Here is a 21,185-nt window from a genome sequence, read left to right on the forward strand (position 1 = left end):
TCCAGGAGGGACTGCCGTATTGCAAACCTGTTTACTACTTCACCTTCCAACCCCATGTTTAACCTCCCTTACTCTGAGGAGGAGGAAAAATGGCACGTTTATATGATTTGCCTTTGTTTTTCTGAATCAAGGTATCTCGTTGATCATTTCAAAAAGAGAACTTGGGTTCTAAGCAAGTAAAATACCTAGCACGTGATATCAGGAAAAGCCAGATTCTTTCCATGAGAGCTCTTCAAGTCTATAATGAGGAAACCACCTATGACTCCAATTTTTCCAATCGTTTTCTTTTCTATTAAGCATTTTTATGTAATATAGTCCTATACTTATACTGGTTTATATAATGTTATTAAAGACTATATTTATATGTATATCACTAAATTATTAAAGCAATCGTCTTATACCTTTTGGTTTTTTCTATATAACATTAATTTATCTATCTAGAAACATCATGTACAATAATTAACAGCAATAATATATTCACTTTTCATCTCCACTGTTTGAGAATGCCAACAGTAACTTCTCAATTTCAGCAATGGCATGAGACTTTGACATACATGTGTGTATACGTGTGTGTGTGTGTGTATACATATATATATGTATATATGTTGATGGGAAGGATAAAAGATCGGAAGTAAATTACATTTAATATAGCAACTATCCAAAGCTCTGGTCCTCTTCTCCATGAAATTAGATAGAGTATTAGGTCTTCCTTGGCCAAGCAGTGCCCAACTGAATTGAATAGCACATCACTCATATGAAATTTCTGGTACAGATATTTGTCCAAGGTTAGGGGGCAGAATTAGCTGTGTACTTTTTTAATCATTTAATTCTCTATAATAAGTCATGACAACTTCAGAATCTACTGTTTGGAGTTAACTGAAGAATGACAAAATATGGGATAAAATATGATACACTACAAGGGGCATATCAGCATTTATTTTAGCTTCTGACTCAAATCCAAAATTTCCTTTGCCTCCAGACCACTGCGCTAATCTCACTACCTATCCTAAGTCACAGAAGTTCAAATAGATCAATTTATCTTTATATATATATATATATATATATATATATATATATAAACTGGGTCTTTGCACCAGTGATATGAAAGATTTTTTCTTTACATATGAGAAGGTGATCAAAGGCCATTAATCGTACAACAAGTGGTCTGGTAAAATCTCTAAAATGTTTACAAACTCTTTAAAAGATTAAGTTATAAAGCAAATCAAAAATTATTTGAGGCCCAAGAAATGGATGTAATTTTTTTGCATGCACATGTTACAGATTTGGTGTTTAAATTAAGCAGCCATGCGTTGATCTTGCTGTGGGAATTCTCCCCTGAGACTATCTACTTACTGGCCTTTGCTGTTTATTGGACGTTGGATCTCTCACATAAATAGTTCGGTCAGTATTACGTACTGGTTGAGTCTTCAAATCTATTCCATCGTCATTCAGATTGTCTTTCCTTTTTGATTTTATACATCCCATATTTCCTGTAGGAATATAAAGGCAATGACATTGTTTTACCATTTTAGAAATGGCTTCAAGCGACCAAAATATCTCCATTCATGAAGAATAAAAATAATACATTTTTATTTTTTATTATAGATAGCTTAACAAAGTCAAATGTGAATACAGTTCACATACCCATTTGCTTATTCATTCATTCATTTATTCATTCAACAACTATTAATTGAGCACCAATCTTAGGTCAGAAGACATCATTCATGCCCTAAAGTTGCTCCTATTCTCGTGACAGAAATTCGAGAATTAAAATTATAGTAGAATCAATGACAGAGGATGCACAGGACCTAGAAAAGAGTACCTAACTCAGGCAAGTGGAAAAAGAGATAGTGAGGGGAAACATCCCCAAGAAAATCTCTATAAGTCACAATGGGAGGGATGTCAGTCACAGTCACGTGGCAGAGGCAGTAAAGGGATTCCAGGAAGAAGGAACTTCATATGCAAAATACTGATCCAGAGATAACAAGGCCGTTCAGGGAACTATTTCCTAACTGGCCTCTGGGGAACTGGTTCATCTCACTCCTTTGGGGAACAGGTTCAAACAGATCCCTTCATGGAACTAGGTCTATGATGAGAAACCCTGGAGGCCAGGAGCAGGTAGGGAAGGCCAGGAGCTGGGATGGACACAGAAACACACCTTGGGTGCCAGGCTGGGGAGCTGTTTTTCTTACTTCGTCATTGCACGAGGACACAATGGACAGGATCAAGTGAGGGGGCTGAGGCGTCAAAGGCCAGCATGATTAAGAGCTAGATGGTGCAGAACCTGCCTCCAAATGAAGGTGGCTTGGGGCCTCGGAAAATGGTAGTGCCCCTCCACCAAGACTGGAAATAAACGAGGAGATGCCGATGTGGGAGAGGCGATGCCTGGAGGAACATGAGCGGATCAGCTCCCGTGGGCTTCCCAGTAAGGTATGTGACTGTGGAAACCAGGAGAGATGGTGGAGCTGGAGACACAAATGAAGGCATCAGCACACTGTGACTGTGCCTACCAACCCAGAGGAAGAACGTGACAGCCGGGGCTGGCGCCTGACCAGGGCAGAACAACATTAACCGTGCTTCCGAACGTTGAACTCCTTTATTTGTTTCTCTGGTTAATACTAGGATGTATAGAGCACTGCACCAAGCACTCTGGGGACTAAAGAGATGAATTTAAAAACTAAAATCAGGTTATGAATCTTGCTTTACAGCATAGTCTCTTCATCTGTACATTAAAAACAAAAAAAAAAATCTGTTTGAGCTCCGTTAGAACATCTCGCAAGGCAGTGGTTCTAAAAGCTGAAGGAACACCAGGCTCACCAAACTCAACAGAACAGATTTCCTGGATGCATTCCAGTTAATTCCTTGGGGCCCAATCATGTTCCCTCCCCCGGGAGGGGCGTAATCTGTGGAATTCCGAAGCACTGCCACTGGGGGACCACTGCTTAGAACTTTAGAGGGAGAGATGACTCGGAGTTTGGGGAGGCGGTGGTGGGAATCAGGAAATAACTCCCGAAGGAGGAATTGTTCTAGGAAACCTCAAGATCTCCAAACTGTCCAACTGTCAGACTGTCAACCACAGGCCACAGTCGGATTCTGCACCTTGTCCTGCGGGATTCCAGTGGGCCTGCAGCCTTCAACTTGTTTATCATCTCATCACCGAGATACACCGCCTCTAAAGGACAGTCACACCTCTTTCCGAAACTAGTAAGCTGCAGTTCCCAAAATAAAGGGGAAGCAAGTGCTTCTTTGATTCAAAACAGCCTTTTTTTTTTTTTTTTTAAATAAGCTAAAGTTTCTGCAATGGAGAAGGGCTTTAAGTTGATCTGTAAATAAGCGAGATGGGTTATAGAGCTGATCTGTAACTAAACAGACAAGCTCTTTTTCACTAGTCTCAACCCCCACCCACTTCCCAAAAAGCTGTTTCACTGATCATTCAATAAGATGATGCTGTTCAAGAAGGGAAAATGGAACTGGCTGCTGAGCACACAGCTGGCTCCAAGAGGAAGCGCTGGAGGGTCCACCTGACCGCCACTGCCCGTTGCTCTTCCCCTCACACTGATGCACCCCCACTCTGGGGACTCACTCTCTTGTCGCCTGGCCAGCTGCCCCACTGCAGAGCACACTCCGGATCTCTCCTTGTCTCCATCTCTCTGTCTCTCTCTCTGTCTCTGTCTCTTCCTGTCTCTCTCTCTCTCTCTCTTTCCCTCTCAGTGTGTCTCTGTCTCTGCATCTCTGTCCCTCACTCCCACCCCCATCTGGATACAATGTGATTTGCCCAGACTAGTCTTCACTAAGGATCCTACTGAAAAGATCACCCCTCTGCCCATGCCGCAGGCTTTTCACTCTTCTTTTTTAAATTGTGACCGACATCCCATAACATTTTGGCTAATTCCCGGTCAGTCCCTACCAGAATTGAGGCAGATGGGGAGATCCCCAGCCCGTTTCTTCCGGGCAGTATTCCCAGCAACTGCAGAGCACCTGCGGAGAGCAGGTGCTCAGGGGACATGCGGGGCGGGAATGAAGGGATGGACCCGCTCTGGCCGCTGCCCTCAGCCTTCCCACATGCTTATCCTGAGACCCCCTTGCAAAACGCGGACAAGAAAAAGGAAAGGACAGAAACCTCTAGAACTAACTTCTAGTTTATAGGAAACACAGAGGTCAGAGGAACAAAATCATCAGCCAAGCCCATGGTCTGTAACTAGCCTGGATACTCTGAAAAGGGGGTTGGAGGGCTAGGACAGAACTATTCAAAATTAAGAGATTAAAGAAACACAATGGGCGAACATTGAATGAATCCTGGATGGGGGGGCGGGTAGAGGAGGACACAGATTGGGATAATTGGGGACATCTGAATATATTTGATCATGGTGTTAGGGAATTGCTGGGTTTCATAGGTGATATGATGATATAGCACTGTGGTTGTGCAGAAGAATGTCCGTATTTTAGGAGATGCCTACAGTTGTGTGCAGAGATGGAGTCTCATGGTGTCTGCAAGTTACAACACTTTGGCCAAAGATGAAAAAGACAAGGGAGTGGGGAGACAAAAGTGGCATAACATTAAAAAAATCAGTGAATCAAAAAAAAAAAAATCAGTGAATCTAGGTGAGGATGTTCTTTCATCTCCCCCCACCCCGCCACCGGGGCTTTGTTATTTTCAAAATAAAATGTTGGAGTGGGGGGAAAATAAAGAAATATTATACTACTTTTTTTTCATAAAATTGTTCAAAATGTTAGAAACCCCTGCTGTGTGTGTGTGTGTGTGTGTGTGTGTGTGTGTGTGCACATGCGTGGGTACACAGGGTCATAGGGGATGAGGTAAGAAAAGTACTCTGAGGGCTATTATTTCTAGATCATGCCAAGGAGTTCAGACTTGATTTCAGTAGGAAGCCATGGAGAGTTTGTTACCCAGGGAAATGATACAATGAGATCACTCCTTCCCAGAGAGAACTCTGTAAGAGCCAGAGGGGAGAAGAGAGGGACATCTGCGACCCAGACCTCTGAGAGAATGAGACAAAGAGACAGTGGTGATTATCCAAGGGCAGGGTCCCTGGGAAGAAGACAAAGGATAGAAATAGAAAGCAGGTAGATGTGTGAGGGTGGAGAGAATCCATGGATTATCATTTCTTTATGCTTATTTCATATTTCCCCTTCCCCACCACCATGGATCTCTGAGAACGAATGCATGGGCCATAGATGGAAATAATTATAACACTGCGCCACGTGGAGAACTCCACACAGAGAATCCGTCCTTGGTCGCTCAGGCTGAGCCACCCTCTGCTGACTGCCCACCCAGCAGTGAGCTCTGGGTTGGGACCCTACAGTTGTTCACAGTACAGCAAGAAAGCTCACAGAGCTCCTTGTTGTGACACAGGGATGAACTCAGACCAGGTTTACCAATGCTTTCTACTCTGGTAAGGTATCAGAAAGAAAATGCACCCCCAACAAAAAAAACCAGAAAGTGGTTATACCTTTGCAAATGATATGAGCTACAATGTACAATGACTCGCCACTTAGTATTTTTTAATTAGACATTAATCATTTTCTAAGCACTTCATTTATGGCTTGAAGAAACCCTCTGACTCAGGTATTACTAACCCCACTCTACAGAGGAGTACACTGAGGCCTACAGAGGTCATATGACCAGTTCCCATAGCACTGGGGAATGCTGGCTCCAGGACTCACACACAGCTTTAGCTCAAAGTCCATGCTCCACCCTCCATTTTGCCATATGATGGCTATTTTGAAACTTGTGCTTTATCTGTGTACTAACACTGTTCAATGAAGGGGTTATTTTTGTGGCTTGCTTCTTTCTCAGAAGGACTTGAAATGCTTTCACCAAAAAAGGACAATAATGAGTTTTTAAAAAATGAAAACAGGAAAAACTGAACCCAGGAAAAGAAGGGAATGGAGATGGGGTAACATGGCGGGCACCAGATTTGCTATAATAGGTTTCCTGTCAGGAACAGCTAGAGTACAGGGTGGGTGACGGTGCTTTCAGGAAGGGAAGAGGAAGTGGACCCGAGCTTGTCAGAGGAGGGCGAGGCCCCGGCACAAATGCTTAAGGTTTCTTATGACGGGCTTTACATCAAGTCCTTCAGATGTAAATATCTTCAAGTCCTATGGCAATATCTTCAATTTTTTTTAGCAGTAAATGAAGGCACATTTCCTATGTGGAGATCTTCATTTAATAATGATAATAACAGGGGGGTTGACATGCAAATACAGTCCTGGGATATTCATTTCATGAGCTCCACTATACCGTCTGGAGAGACACAAACAGCTGGGCAACCATTCGCTCACAAAGGGACTTCCACCCACACATCCAGGAAATGGGAGGCGGGTAACTTTTCTTTCCCAAAAATGTCTGTTGGTCACTGGAACAAATATCCACTGGGAGGCTTATCCTCACAGAAGGGACTTAGAATACCAAAACCTTAATTTAAAAAAAAAAAAGATTTTGGAGAAAAGACTAAGTATGAGTCTTCATTCATCACCCCCGCTGCCTGTGGTCAGATCCAATAATGCCTTACAATTACCCACGTGCTCAAAAAAGAAGGAACAGTCCACTCAGAATTCTACTTCCGGGGATCGATTTGTTCTTTTTTTTCCCCTCCAGCTTTATGGAGCTAAAACTGACACATGACTTTGTGTAAGTTTAAGGTACATGACATAGTGATTTCATAAACTATGTATTGTGAAGTGCTGGCCACAGTCAAGTTAGCTAACACATTCATCACTTCATGTGACTGTCAGGTTTATTTTTTTTTTACGGTAAGGAGTTTAAAAAAGGTTTGGTTCTTGAGATACACTTGATTAGGGCACAAGGATGTTCACATGAATGTTATTTGTATTACACAGAGAGACAATCTAGACATCCATAAATAGGGCAGAGTTCATTAGATTGGGTCAAACTGACTTATTCTATTCTGAGACCAGGGTGAATTAAAAAGAGATTTATATAATTTGGGCATTCTTGACCATTAATCATTATGGATTGGAAAAATGCACATATACATAGTTACACACACATATCCACATGAAAGCAATCCACATATCCACAGAAGAAGAAAGGATTCCCACCACCCTGGTGGTTAGGTTCTAAAGTCCACTTAAAGCCACAAGATCCTATACAGAAGTTCTCTCTTAAAAACTGCTAAGGAAGACACTCCAATTTATAAAGTATTTTGGAGTAAGGACTATAGACCTCAAATCCTGGGTCCATCAATCATTAACTGTATGATCTTTGGCAAACTGCCAAACCTCTCCCTCTCTCAATATCCTTCTGAACAATGGAGATGACTTTGGCTTGTTGCATTGTTATGATGATTAAATGAATTAAATTAGCTGATATTTGCAAAGTGCTTAAAAGGATGCTTTAAACAGCACACAGTAAGAGCTATATACATGTTTGTTAAACACATAAATAAACGAGGTCTAAGTACTAGTTTTCCCTGCAACATTGCAAGAGAAACACTCCCATTGTTGAGAAGCACACATATAACCCCCTCCCACCCCAAAGAGGGAACAGTAGGAGCACATCTTCCATACCACCCTCAGGGGGGCACCCAGACCACTTGGACCCTCTAAAGGAAGGTTTTCTTCCACCTTCCCCCCAACCCCCCACCCTTCCTCCTCACTTCTGGGCGGGCACTTGCTACTCTATGGAAGCTGAATCCGTGTGTTGACACACGATCATTCCACATACATGACATACAATGATTCCACACAATCATAGATCTTAAAATTTAAAAACAAAGTTACTAGAATTTAACCTCTCAGAACCTCTATTTCTAGCCTTTACAAAATGCTACAAAGAAACTGTGTTGGTATCATATTTGGTTCTTCTTATGACTTGTAAATTTTCTCTCTTTATTTCAGCAGCCACCAAAAAGAAACTAGAAACTTTTGGGGGGCATTGAATTTCACTACCACTTCCCAAACTGACGGCTTCAATTTGCATTGAGTTTTCCGGCAATAAGCCAATTACTCATCCAAAGACTCACTGGGAGCTCTGAAATCTTTCTCTTGTTAGCGACTTTTTGCCTGACCTTGCAATATCAAGTGGCCATTCTGGAGTTACTGGAAATATCTGTGCTGGTAGGGAAAAAAGAGAAGAACATGTAAGTACTTACTTTGTCCCTGGCATTGCCCAGATGAGGAAAGCAAGCCCTGATGTGAACCTGTGCCAGGCTATCAAAGGTTTTACGTAAAAGTGAAACTTGATCCATCGGCGGCTGCTGCTTCTTCTTCTTCCTCCTCCTCCTCTTCTTCTTCTTTTTAAGATTTTATTTATTTATTTGTCAGAGAGCGCACAAGCAGGAGGAGCAGCAGGCAGAGGGAAAAGCAGACTCCCTGCTGAGCGAGGAGCTCTATGCATGCTCCATCCCAGGACCCTGGGATCATGACCTGAGCCAAAGGCGGAGGCTTAACCAACTGAGCCATCCAAGCATTCCCAAAGCTGCATTTCTTTACCTACCCAAAGCTTTGCAACCTCTCCATGGAGTGAGTTTTATCTTGGAATTAGGGAGCTTAGAAAAACAGGAGCAAGGGAAAGGAAGTCCCAAGGACTTAGAGATGGGTGGTAACAATCCCAAACAAAAGTGATCTTGAGCTTCCAAAGTAGGCTGAGTTTGGTTCAAGGGTCCTTCAGAGGAATGTATCCCTAAAACAAAGTCCACACCTCACGCTTGCATTCCAAGACCAGCTAGTTAACTTAAGAGCCTCACTTTGCCTGCCCAAGTAGAAGTCTTATCGACACCCTTTGATTGTTTTCTTCCTTTCTTTACTTTCAAGAAGGAGACCTCAGAGAAGCAAAGTCTAGTACGGAAGAGTTGTAATGTTTCTTCAAATAACCTATCAGAGAGGAAAGGGGTCTGAGAAGCCTCAGAAGCAGCCTCAGGACAGCAGAGAAGGAGAAAACTCCAGAACAAAACTCCACAATCAGTTCCATTGGTTCCTGCCTTAAGTGACTTTCTTTTCTTTTGCCCAATTTCCTAAAAAAAAAAAAATTTTTTAAAGATAAAACTGAAAAGGGTATAGCCAGGCTCTCTACTTAGACAACTAAGATTTCTCTCCTATGTATGTCATGGTAATCATTTTCAAACGTTCTCAGTCTTCTTCTTCTGTGAAATCTCCTAGAAAGCCATTGTTGACATGGTTAGTAAGCTGATAACCCAGGTCCACCTGGGTCCAGACCCTGGCTTTGACCAGCCTCCAACATGATGTCCCTAAGGTTTAAATACCATATGTAACAGGAACAGTATCTTGGGGCAATTAAGTCAATGTCATTTTGGTATCTGGTAATCCTAGCTCCGGGTGTTCCTCTGGGTTCCATTTTTTTTTTTTTTTAAAGATTTTATTTATTTATCAGAGAGAGAGGGGGAGAGAGAGCGAGCACAGGCAGACAGAGTGGCAGGCAGAGGCAGAGGGAGAAGCAGGCTCCCTGCTGAGCAAGGAGCCCCATGTGGGACTCGATCCCAGGATGCTGGGATCATGACCTGAGCCCAAGGCAGCTGCTTAACCCACTGAGCCACCCAGGCGTCCCCTCTGGGTTCCATATTAAGAGCAAATCCTTGACAACTCAGATCCCGGGGCTCCTCTATGATGCGATATCCTCTCTAGTCTGAGAGGAAGGTTGGGTGCCCCTTAGAAGGGAGGGAGGTGTGCTTTACAAGTACTTCTTGAGTTAGAAAACGTGACCAAGAGGAGCCCGAAGGAGCATTAGAAACAGCATGAATGGGACAGAATGTGTGTCCAAGGGTGCCACCCCCAACAACGCTGAATAGGAAGTGCCAATTGGGAAAGTGAGGGTGGCTTGAAGAACATTTATTTACTAGTTTTAGGTCCACACACCTAGACCCAGCCTGCAGGAGGCTATAGAGAAATCTCAAAGAGCCGCTGCCTCCCCCCTCACATGGAGAGAAGCACGCAGAGCGGCGGTCTCCAGGCTCCCCTCACTCAGCCTGTTCAAGGTATACGGGGCCTCTGGAACTTTTCAAGTGTCCCGATGTGATCCGTTGGCTTTGGGGGCACTGTTAGGGTGACACTCCCCACAATCAGCAGTGCCCAGTCATATGTCAGCAGACATACAAAGAATATGGAGAGAATCTGTGGCTTTTTCTCTGCAAACAGCACAACAGAAACCTTTTATCTACTGAGGTACCATCTCAGACGGGAGCAGAAGACACGTGAAGGACGAAGCTCGTAGGTTAAAGAAGCAGTGGCATGATGGAAAAAAGATTAAACGGGAAAAAATTCAAACCCTGTTGGCAAACTTAAGGCTGTTTTCCCACCTGCCGCTATTCAGAGGGATGAAGAGAGATAGTTAAAGAATGTGAAAGCTTGTTTCACCTTTGTTTTTGCACAGCTGAACTGCAGTGTGTACATTCTGCAAGCACGCTCCACACGAGATGCGGAGGATTGTGGAATTAGAGAGTGGTGATGGTGTAACAACCGTGTGAGTATACTAAAACCCACTGAACTGTACACTTTGAAAGCATGAATTTATTAATTTTTAATAAAAAATTAATTCAAAAATACGCCCCCCTCCCCGAGAGATGTAGTGCAGTAGGCTGGCTTCCTCCTCATTTTTGTTTTTTGTGATCTGATCTGATCAGATGAATCTGATACATTTTAATTTACCTTGTGTTTGCCAATGTCTTCACCTGGTTTGAAAGCATCTTTTTTTTTCTCTATTATACGCTGTAGGACATATGCATAGCAGCAGGAAGACCTAGGTACTATGCACTTAGCTCTACCAGGAATGTGTAGCATAACTAATGCTAAGCCGATACTGAGATATTCTGAAATAATGATGCATAAAAAGAGCAAACTGACTGCATTTATCAGCACCCTAATAGGCCAGTACAGTTTTAGTCATGGATTTTATTACAGTGAGTCCGAAAAAGACATTTAAGAGGTAGGTGAGGGTTCAAATACCTGACAGTTTGGAATCTAGAGCACAGAAGTTGAAGGGTAATTTGACTCCTGCTTGGAAGAAGGCCATGGATAATGACAGATGCAGCAAATTAGGAATTGGGAAGCAGGGCTTCTAGGTCCAGCATGACAATCCTATAATTATGGACAAAACCACTTTCTTTTCTCAGCTCTAATTTCCTCACCATAAAATGAAATGGTTGAGCTTGACATGAGAGAGTAAATGACACTACCTTTAATTTGACAATACATATTAAAGTCCTTTAACGTGTATGCACGTTTTAACATTTCACTTCTAGCAACACATTGTTTCTACAGAAATAACTGGTCAGTTACACAAAGCTCTGTAGCAAAGGGTATTTTTTGTGGGACTGCTTAAGTTTACAACTGTATATTAGTTGAAGTGGTTTAATAGCTTAAGGATATAACAATTCTTATCAAATGTAATTGTTTTAAAAGCTTTTGAAAGTTTCTATGAAGCCTTTTTTAAAAAAATTATTTATTTATTTGACAGAGAGAGAGAGAGAGAGATCACAAGCAGGCAGAGAGGCAGGCAGAGGGAGGGGGGAATCAGGCTCCCTGCTGAGCAGAGAGCCAGATGCGGCTTGATCCCAGAACCGTGAGACCATGATCTGAGCCCAAGGCAGAGGCTTAACCCACTGAGCCACCCAGGTATTCCATCTCTGATGCCTTTTAAGAATTTTTTTTTTTTTTTTTTTTTTTAAAGGAGGAGAGGGGCAGAGGAAGAAGGAAAGAGAATGTTCAGCAGGCTTCATGCCCAGCGCAGACCCTGACTCGGGGCTTAATCTCACAACCCTGAGATCATGACCTGAGCTGAAATCAAAAGTTGGATGCTTAACTGACTGAGCCACCCAGGCAGCTCAAAATGTTCTATTTTTAAAAACAAGACTGTTGAATCTTCTTAGGACTATATTAACATTAGTTGATAGTAATAAGTAGCTTAATTATTAAAAATAACTCTAAGATAAATGGATAAACTAGATCATTTACTGGCTACTTGATTATAAGGAATTATTATCACTTTTATGTTTAATATATTGGTATTAAATTTATATTTAAAAAGAGCTTTTTCTTTTAGAGATTAAAATGAAAATATTTATAGACATAATTTTTCAAATTTTAACAAGTAGCTTAAGTGTCTTCTGAGATATGGTTGTTTCTTTAGATTCCTAGTTCATTCCTTACTTTACTCATCCTTACATTTTTAGGATTTTAAACTAATTTCTAAAAATTCATCAACGCTGGTGACATGTTCTCGTTACATCTGAGGTGCAAATCTCCTGCTTTTGTCCACAAATTCCTCTATACATCCTCACTTTTCCTTCCTTATCTCAAGACAGTGTTATCCTTCTGTGTCAGACGGTTTTGCAAACAGTTTCTGGGTCAACACATCCTAATTTCTTTTTAGAAACTACAGCATTAGCATGTCATATGTGGTGGGAATGTTTTGGTCACTTGTAATTTCTTTTGAATGCTTCTAAATTTAAATTTAAGCTTAAATTAAAATTTTATTCTTTTAAGTACAGAAACAACAAGGTTGATATGCCATTGAAAACTAGCAAGAGAAACATTAAAAAGTGAATATGCTTTTTTTAAAAATGGACATAATATTCGATAAGTTAAAAAAAACAAGTCTTCTGGTAAATTGGAAAATCTGATTAAATATATCAGACTGGCCTTTAGGCAACTGACTTTTGGAAAACTGACCTAGAAGATGATACATTAACACAAAAGAATACTATGTAGTTATTAAAATAACGTGTGTGTGTGTGTATATAGGAGAGAGAGAAAGACAAAAAGATATTCACAGTATGGTGCACTTGGGTGGTGGGTGGTGCAGTTGGTGAAGAGCCTGACTCTGGCTCAGGTCATTCTAGCCTTGCCTCGGATTCTGAGCTCAGCTTGGAGTCTGCTTATCACTCTCTCTCTCCCTGGGGCCTCTGGGTGGCTCAGTGGGTTAAAGCTTCTGCCTTTAGCTCAGGTCACGATCCCAGGGTCCTGGGATTAAGTCCCGCACTGGGATTGCTTGCCAGGGTACCTGATGCCCCTCTCTCTCTGTCTGCCTCTCTGCCTATTTGTGATCTCTGTCTGTCAAATAAATAAAAATCTTAAAAAAAAAAAAAAAAAAAAACCTCTTTCTGCCTCTCCCTCTCCTCTGTGCACGCACTCTTTCTCTCTCTCTCAAATAAATAAATCTTTAAAAAAAAGATATTCACATATATACAGCATGACAGCATTTTTGTTGGGGGAAATTGAGCAGAAAAAAGTCTAGGAAGAAATACCCTAAAATATAACAATGTTCCCAATGATAGGACTGCACGCATTTTTGGTTTCGCCTTTCCAAGTTTTAAATTTTACAAACACACACACACACACACACACACAAATATGATTTTCCAAATATATATACATATATAAGAGTTTGAAAAACCTTAGGTCATGTATTCAGTTACCCTTATTCAAAAATTTTTAAAGCTGTTTCTGTTTTATATAAATTATATATATATATATATATAATTATATATACACACAATGCATTTTTATTATACATATATGTGTATTTTTATATTTTTATTATACATCTATAATATGTAATATATGTACATATATGAACTTGCACAAAAATGGAAAACATTTTTTAGAAATTTAAAACAAAATACACATAGGTCAATGGAACAGAGCAGAGAGCCCAGAAATAAACCCATGCTTATATAGTCAATTTATCTATGATAAAGAAGGCAAGAAAATACAATGAAGAAAATACAGTCTCTTCAACAAATGCTGTTGGGAAAACTGGACAACTATGTGCAGAAGAATAAAATTGGACTCCTTTCTTACACCACGCACAAAAATAAACCCAAAATGAATTAGAGACCTTAAAGACCTAAATGTAAGACTTGAAACCTTACAAAACTTCCCTGAGAAAACTTAGGCAATAAACTCTTGGACAACAGAATTAGCATTATTTTTCTGTCTTTCCAAGGAAGTGAAACAAAAGCAAAAATAAACAATTGGGACTACACAAAGCTAAAAAGTTTTGGTACAGTGAAAGAAATCATCCACAAAATGAAAAGGCAACCTACTGAATGGGAGAAGTATTTGTAAATGATATATCCAGTGAGGGTTTAATATCCAAAATATATAAAGAATTCCTACAACTCAACACCAAAAAAATAAACAATTTGATTTAAAAATGGGCAGGGGACTAGACATTTTTCCAAAGAAGACATCCAGATGGCTAAAAACAGACACATGAAAAGATGCTCAACATCACTCATGATATCAGGGGAATAGAAATCAGAATCCGAACGAGATATCACCTTATACCATTCAGAATGGCTAAAATAAAAAATGCAAGAAATAACAAGCATTGGTGAGGATGTTGAGAAAAAGGAATGCTTGTGTACTATTGGTGGAATGTAAATTTGTGGAGCCACTGTGGAAAACAGTATGGAAATTCCTCAAATAATTTAAAATAGAAATACCATATGATCCAACAATTCCTCTCCTGGATATTTATCCAAAGAAAATGAAAACACTAATTCAAAAAGATACATGCACCCCTCTGTTTTTACTGCTTCATTATTTACAACAGCCAAGATATGAAAGCAACTGAAATGTCCATCAGTGGATAAATGGATAAGGAAGTGGTGTGTACACACACACACACACACACACACACACACACACACACAGGAATATTACCCAGCCATAAAAAAGAATGAGACCTTGCTATTCGCAACAGCATAGATGGACCTAGAAGGTATTATGTTAAGTGAAGTAAGTCAGACAGAAAGACGAATACCATATGATTTCACTTACATCTGGATTCTAAAATATAAAACAAATGAACAAACAGATACAGACTCATAAATTCAGAAAACTGGTGGTTAGCAGAGGAGGGGGGTTAGGGGATAGGCAAAATAAGTGAAGAAGGTTAAAAGGTACAAAATTCCAATTTGTACCAATTTGTCCAATTTGCATAAGCCACAGGGATGAAAAGTACAGCATAGGAAATAAACAACTGAACAAACAAGAGAATCTGAACCCATGGCCTAAGATCTTTCAAACTCTGGAAATCTGTGGGAATAAAGAATTTGGAGTCACAGTCGGGAGTGACTGGAGTCACAGTCTTTGCTAAGAATTCAAACAGAAATAAACTGTCAATCATGAAGATTTTTACTAGACATAAAGAAAACTGCTCAACGTCCAGGAGATGCACTGAAGTGGGCCCTGAAGAGACAGCAAGGGCTCTCTCAGGTGTCTCAAGAGGTGACAGCCACTCAGGCCCCCATGTGAACAGAAGAAGCGATTCTCTTCGACTTCTAGCAAAGTTGGGAGGTCTCGGAGAAGGGAGCTGGAGGCCATGCAAAGGTCTTGTGGCTGGAATGAGGTGAGGTGCAGAAAAGGAAGCTGGTTTGGCTGTAGGGAAGCAAGCAAGGGGCTGAGTGGTCAGAAATGCCTGGGTCCTGATCCTCTTATGACCAGTGCGTGGCTGATGGCAAATACACCAGAGACTGGTGACATTCCCCTGGATCAATGTGCAGTAGGAAGCCTCACTCATCCCGATTTGCATAACTCTTAGTTGAGCAATTTCACACAAAGGAAGGCAACGGGGGATTGCTGAAACAATGGGGTTTTTGGTTTTGTTTCTCTTAACAATAAAAGGGAACACACTGAAAACAAGATGAGCTAATGGAAACTTATGTATCATAGAAACTTATGTATCAAACGTGTCATTTAAAGGACCAGAAGAGGAAATGAGAAGCAGAGTCTGAACTATGTATGTACAACCAACTAAGAAGCAGTATAAACATCGACTTTGTATCTAGCATCAGATTTCTGTGATCAAGAATTCTGCCACATATATTCAAAATTATATAAAATTACGTATTTATATTCCAGTTTCAGAGTTAAGGCAACTTTATGTAGGCTACTATACAGGCTATGTAGGCATTATGTAGGCATAATGCAGGCTACTGTGAAATCAGAAAAAAAGTGAAACTAAGCCCAAGACATCTGAAGGCAGCTGAATGCTACAGCACACCATTAAAAGTAAAAAAGTAAAAATGAGCCATTAAGCTTTGGTACAACTGTAAATCTACAAAAATGTAGGTTTTCTAGAGGTTAATGCAAAGAAAACATGCCACGGATATAAATAAATCAGGTACTCTTCAATAGAATTTCTCAACCTCGGCACTACTGACATTTTGAGCCCAGAAAATTACTTGTCGTGGGGTCTGTCCTGTACACTGTAGGGCAGTTCTCCACATCCTTGGCCATTACCCAAGAAGCTAGTAACACCCTTCTCCCCCGCCTCCTCACAACCGGCAAGAACCAAAATGTCTCCAGACATTGCCAAATGTCCCCCAATGAAAGCTGCATGGACAGGAAATCAGATGTTTTAATTACTGGCAATGACCTTAAGTATATTTTCTGTTACAGATTGAGGTAGAACAAAATGCTTTGTTAGTCAACAGTGTAAGACAGGTTTAACAACCCATTATAAAACTTCAAGGGCATCCCCAGAAATCTTGTGCAGCTCACGTCTGTCACCTGGCTTATACACACAAGGACATACACACACCGATGTGGAGTTTGTTGGAAGTGACCCAGAAACTTTTTACAAGAAAATCACTGGCCTGATTTTGTACCTCAATGGAAACTAGTCTCATGACATAAAGCTAGAACAATAAGAATGACCTATTCTACCTACCCCCTCTTATTAAAATGTATTTTATTTTCACTGAAGTTAACACAAAACTTCCTTTAAAAGTTTACTGTGAACAGAATAGAGAGTCCAGATCTAGACCTACAGATAAATGGTCAACTGATCTTTAACAGAGGGGCACATACAATTCAATGGAGAAATGAATCTTTTCAGAAAATGGTGTTGAACAACTGGACATCTGCATGAAAAAGAAATTAACCTACACCCAGATCTTAAATCTTTTACAAAAATTAGCTCAACATGAATAACAGAACTAAATGTAAAATGTGAAAGCATCAGACTCCTTAGACGATAACACAGGAGAAAATCTAGATGACCTTGGGTTTGGTGATGACATTTAGATACAACACCCAAAGCACAATCCATGAAAAAAAATGGTAAGGTGGATTTCTTTAAATTTAAAACTTCTGCTCTGTAAAAGACACTGGAGAAAATAAAAAGGCAAATTACAGACTGGGAGGAAATCTTTGCAAAATGCAAACAAAGAACTGGTAGCCAAAAGTTACAAAAACTCTTAAAACTCAATAATAAGAAAACAAAAAATCCAATTTAAAAACGTGCAAATGATCTGAATAGACACGAGTGAAGCAGATATAGTCAATAAGCATCTGAAAAGATGCTAAACACCACACATCATGAAGGAATTGCAAATTAAAACAATAATGATATGTACCAACACACACCTATTCAAATGGCAAAAATCGAAAACACAGACAACAACAAATGCTGCTGAAGATCTTAAGTAAAAGGAACTCTCACTCACAGCTGGGGGAATGTAAAATGGCACGACCATTTACAAAACTAAAAATTTTCTCTTAACATATGATTCAGTAATTGTACTTCTTTGCATTTACCCAAATGAATTGAAAACTTAAGTTCACACAAGAAATTGCACATGGATGTTTATAGCAACTTTATTCACAACTGCCAAGCAGGTGTGATGCAACTAGGAAGTTGCATCATTGTGGGAATGGATAAAGTAACGATGGTACGTCCATGCAGAAAATATTACTCATAAATTAAAAGAAATGGACCATCAAACTACAAAGAGACATGGAGAAACGGTAAATGCATAATGATACATGAAAGAAGCCAATCTGAAAAGGCTACATATTGCATGATTGCAGCTATATGACATTCTGAAAAAGGCAAAACAGCGCTGTTCACTGGAAACAGGAAGATCAGTGCTCACCCAGAGTTAAGAGGGAGGAAGGAATAACTAAGTGGAGCACAGGGGATTTTTAGGGCAGTGAACTATGCCATACAGTGCTGTAATGATGGATACATGTCATTAGGTATTGGTCAAAACCCACAGAATGCACAACACAAAGAACGAACCTAATGAAAACTAGACTTTCATTAATAACAATGTATCAATATTGGCTCCTTATTTGTAATAACGTACCACACAAATGCAAGATGGTCATAATTTGGGGAAGCTGGGGAGTGGTGAGTGATACATGGGAAAGTCTCTGTACTTTCCATTCCATAAACCACTCTGTAAGCCTACAACTGCCTGGAAAAAAGTAATCTATTAATTTGTTAAGTATATTGTAACAGAATAGGTACCATTTTGAGTCAGTATTTCAGAAAACAGATCTTCAATTTTGAAAAGATGATTGCCTTAAAATATGGAAGTCTAGTTGAGAAAATGTGCACATATCCATATACTTTGCTCCTTCCCAACACCCCAAATTTTTCAATTACCAAGGGCAGGCTGTTACCCACTTAATAAGTATGGTGTAAAATGCAATAGAATTTCATTAAATCTTCTCAGCTGAATTCCTAAACTCCTACATTAACTTGGGAAAATAACTGGTAAAAGATGGGAGCTCTGATAATGTTTAATAAAAAGCCGCGAACCCTAACAACATGCCTATGGCCAGTGATGATAAATGAAAGGTGAAACTGAGTTAGGCTTATAAAAATGGCAGGGCAAAGTACATATGGTAATGTATGTACATATGATATGAGTTTACCCATATACATTTGCGCAGTGAACAGGATTTTATCAGCAATTAGTAATCCTGAAGAATCACTGTCAATTGATAGTTCACTTAAGTCAAAAAGTAAAAATGGGCCAGGTAGCAGGTACATAAATGATGTGGTCCAGTTAAGGGACTATTACAGAGCCACTGAAATTGAGGACAAGAAAGTGGTTGGATCTATCCAGTAAAACTGGATCGGGGATGTTAGGAAGGTGGGGTAGGAGTCTGCTGTTTTTTGTTAAAGCTTTTTAGCTGTTTTGGTTTTCAAATTATATGCAAGTATTACCTTGATAGTGATTTCAGAATTTTTTTAGGCTAGCTAAAGAATTATGTACCTAAACTAAAAAAAAAAAAAAATTGTTTATAATGTAACTTTTTAAAAAAGTAAGACTGGTGTTATATACATTATGATTTCATATGTAGAAAAAAGTTTGGAAAGAATATTAAAATCAAATTAAAATTAGAACTAAAAACACTTTAACGCCTCTATGGTTGGTCAGTTTTTAATCTTCTCTTTCTGCATTGACACAATGTCTACAAAAAGCTAGTGTTGGGCTGCCTGAGTGGCGCAGTCAGTTAAGCATCAACTTTTGATTTCTGCTGAGGTCATGATCTCAGGGTTGTGGGATCGAGCCCCTCATAGGGCTCCGCGCTCAATGGGGAGTCTGCTTACTATTTTCTCTCTCCCTCTGCCCCTCTTCCACCCCCACTCATGTGTGCTCTCTCTCTAAAATAAATTAATAAATATCTTAATTAAAAAAAAAAAAAAAGCTACAGTGGGGACACCTGGGTGGCTCAGTAGGTTAAGCATCTACCCTCGGCCGCAGGTCATGATCCCAGGGTCCTGGGATGGAGTTCCGCATCCGGCTCCTTGCTCAGCAGGGAGTCTGCTTCTCCCTCTGTCTGCCACTCCCCTGGCTCTCTCTGACAAATAAAAAAAATCTTTAAAAAAAAAAAACACTCAGAGTTCTACTTTTATAAAAGTAAAGCTGTAAAATTAAAAATCAAACATGGTGAGCCATTCATTTGTACTAGTTACCTCCACCCAGAGTGACCTCTGGGGCTTTCTCATTACCTGGGAGACAAGCATCACCCATATGATGTTCTGTCCTGCTGCAATGCCTTGATGTCAGCCTGCCTCAGTTTCCTCAGATAGGAATGGACTGGTAATGGTATTCATCCCCATGGCATTGTGGTGGACTCTCAATGTTTTCAAGAGAGCTAAAGGTACTGGCAGCCCATCTTCCCTATGGCCTGGCACCCATGTGAGCCTGTGGTCAATAAAGTATGATGGTTCAAAGCCAGGCTTTTAAAATCATGGTTAAAATAATTGATTCAAAGCCATGATTCTAAGCCAGAAAACCAGAGGTCACAAGGTCATGATTTTATTTACAAAAGATGTGAGGATGAAGAACTGGAAACCATTCCTTGGACTAAACTTGAAGTCAAAGCAATGACTTATCAAGCGTGATGTAAGATACCAGGAATGGACTTGAGAGAGTGACTTTAAGCTCACGCCTGGAGTCTGCAAGTGAAAAAGAGGAGATGAGGCCATGGCTGAGTCTGAAGTTACTTTCTTGGGCACTTGGGTGACTCAGTTGGTTAAGCGACTGCCTTTGGCTCAGGTCATGATCCTGGAGTCCCAGGATGGAGTCCCACACATCGGGCTCCCTGCTCGGCAGGGAGTCTGCTTCTCCCTCTGACCTCTCCTCTCATGCTCTCTTTCTCTCATTCTGTCTCTCTCTCTCTCTCTCAAATAAATAAATAAAATCTTAAAAACAATAAAGTTACTTTTTTAATTAAAATGGGTATGGCCAAGAAGTGTCATAAGGGTGGGGAAAAGATAAAGAGATGCTAGAGAACAGGTCTGTACCACAGTTCCCAAACTGTGTGCCAAAGCACCCAGGGTGCATTAGCAAACTCAAGGGGTGCCTGGGGATACTTCAAATTTTCAAGGGAAACATAATGACATCTGTTGGACACCAGGAGAGCTAACAGCTCAAGGTAGTTCACTTTCAACACTAGATTGTACTGTATTCCTTTCAACAACTTTGTATCTGTGTGAAACAGGGTTTTCTGTGGTTACTGTGATAAAAAGGAAGTATCACACGGAACAGAAATATGAAGATAAACATGGAACAGAAAGTAAGGGTGGTGGTGTCCAAATATATTTCCAAAACTTGAGAGACTGCACGACATAGGTATATACATCTTAAATGAGCACACACTTGTGTTCATTTAAGAATAACATAAAATAATATTTTTTGCTTTCAGTGTGTGTACTGTTTTTTCAAATGGTACTAAGTTGTTACAACAAATATGTATTAAGTTCTTTAGACCCAACAAACCAACAAATGGAACTCTGGGGTGTTTCTTCTGCTCTAGGATGGCCATGTAAAAATTACCGTCAGTCAGGGTCAGTAATCTTTAAAATGTGAGCAGCAGAAGATGGCAGGTTAAGACAGACTAGGTGGGTGTCGTCGGGCTGAGCAGCGAGGCAGAAAGACAGC

At 40.2% G+C, this 21,185-nt stretch overlaps 1 protein-coding gene across 6 annotated transcripts in view; it reads right to left on the minus strand.

The window, feature by feature from the left end:
- The window catches only part of LYN (LYN proto-oncogene, Src family tyrosine kinase), a 118,202-nt gene that overhangs the window by 60,989 nt on the left and 36,028 nt on the right, over positions 1 to 21,185 (minus strand). For 2 of the 6 annotated variants that reach the window (XM_082719204.1, XM_082719205.1), the window contains exon 2: positions 1,417 to 1,490. In XM_082719204.1, coding sequence (XP_082575330.1) covers positions 1,417 to 1,485 — 69 coding nt within the window. In that variant the 5' untranslated portion in view covers positions 1,486 to 1,490. Of the gene's footprint in view, positions 1 to 1,353; positions 1,491 to 8,132; positions 8,275 to 21,185 lie in introns of those variants that run through there. The other 4 variants (XM_082719201.1, XM_082719202.1, XM_082719203.1 and 1 more) reach the window with 3 other exon arrangements.

This window comes from Mustela nivalis, assembly GCF_964662115.1.
Source record: "Mustela nivalis genome assembly, chromosome: 2".
Classification (NCBI taxonomy): Eukaryota; Metazoa; Chordata; class Mammalia; order Carnivora; family Mustelidae; genus Mustela; species Mustela nivalis.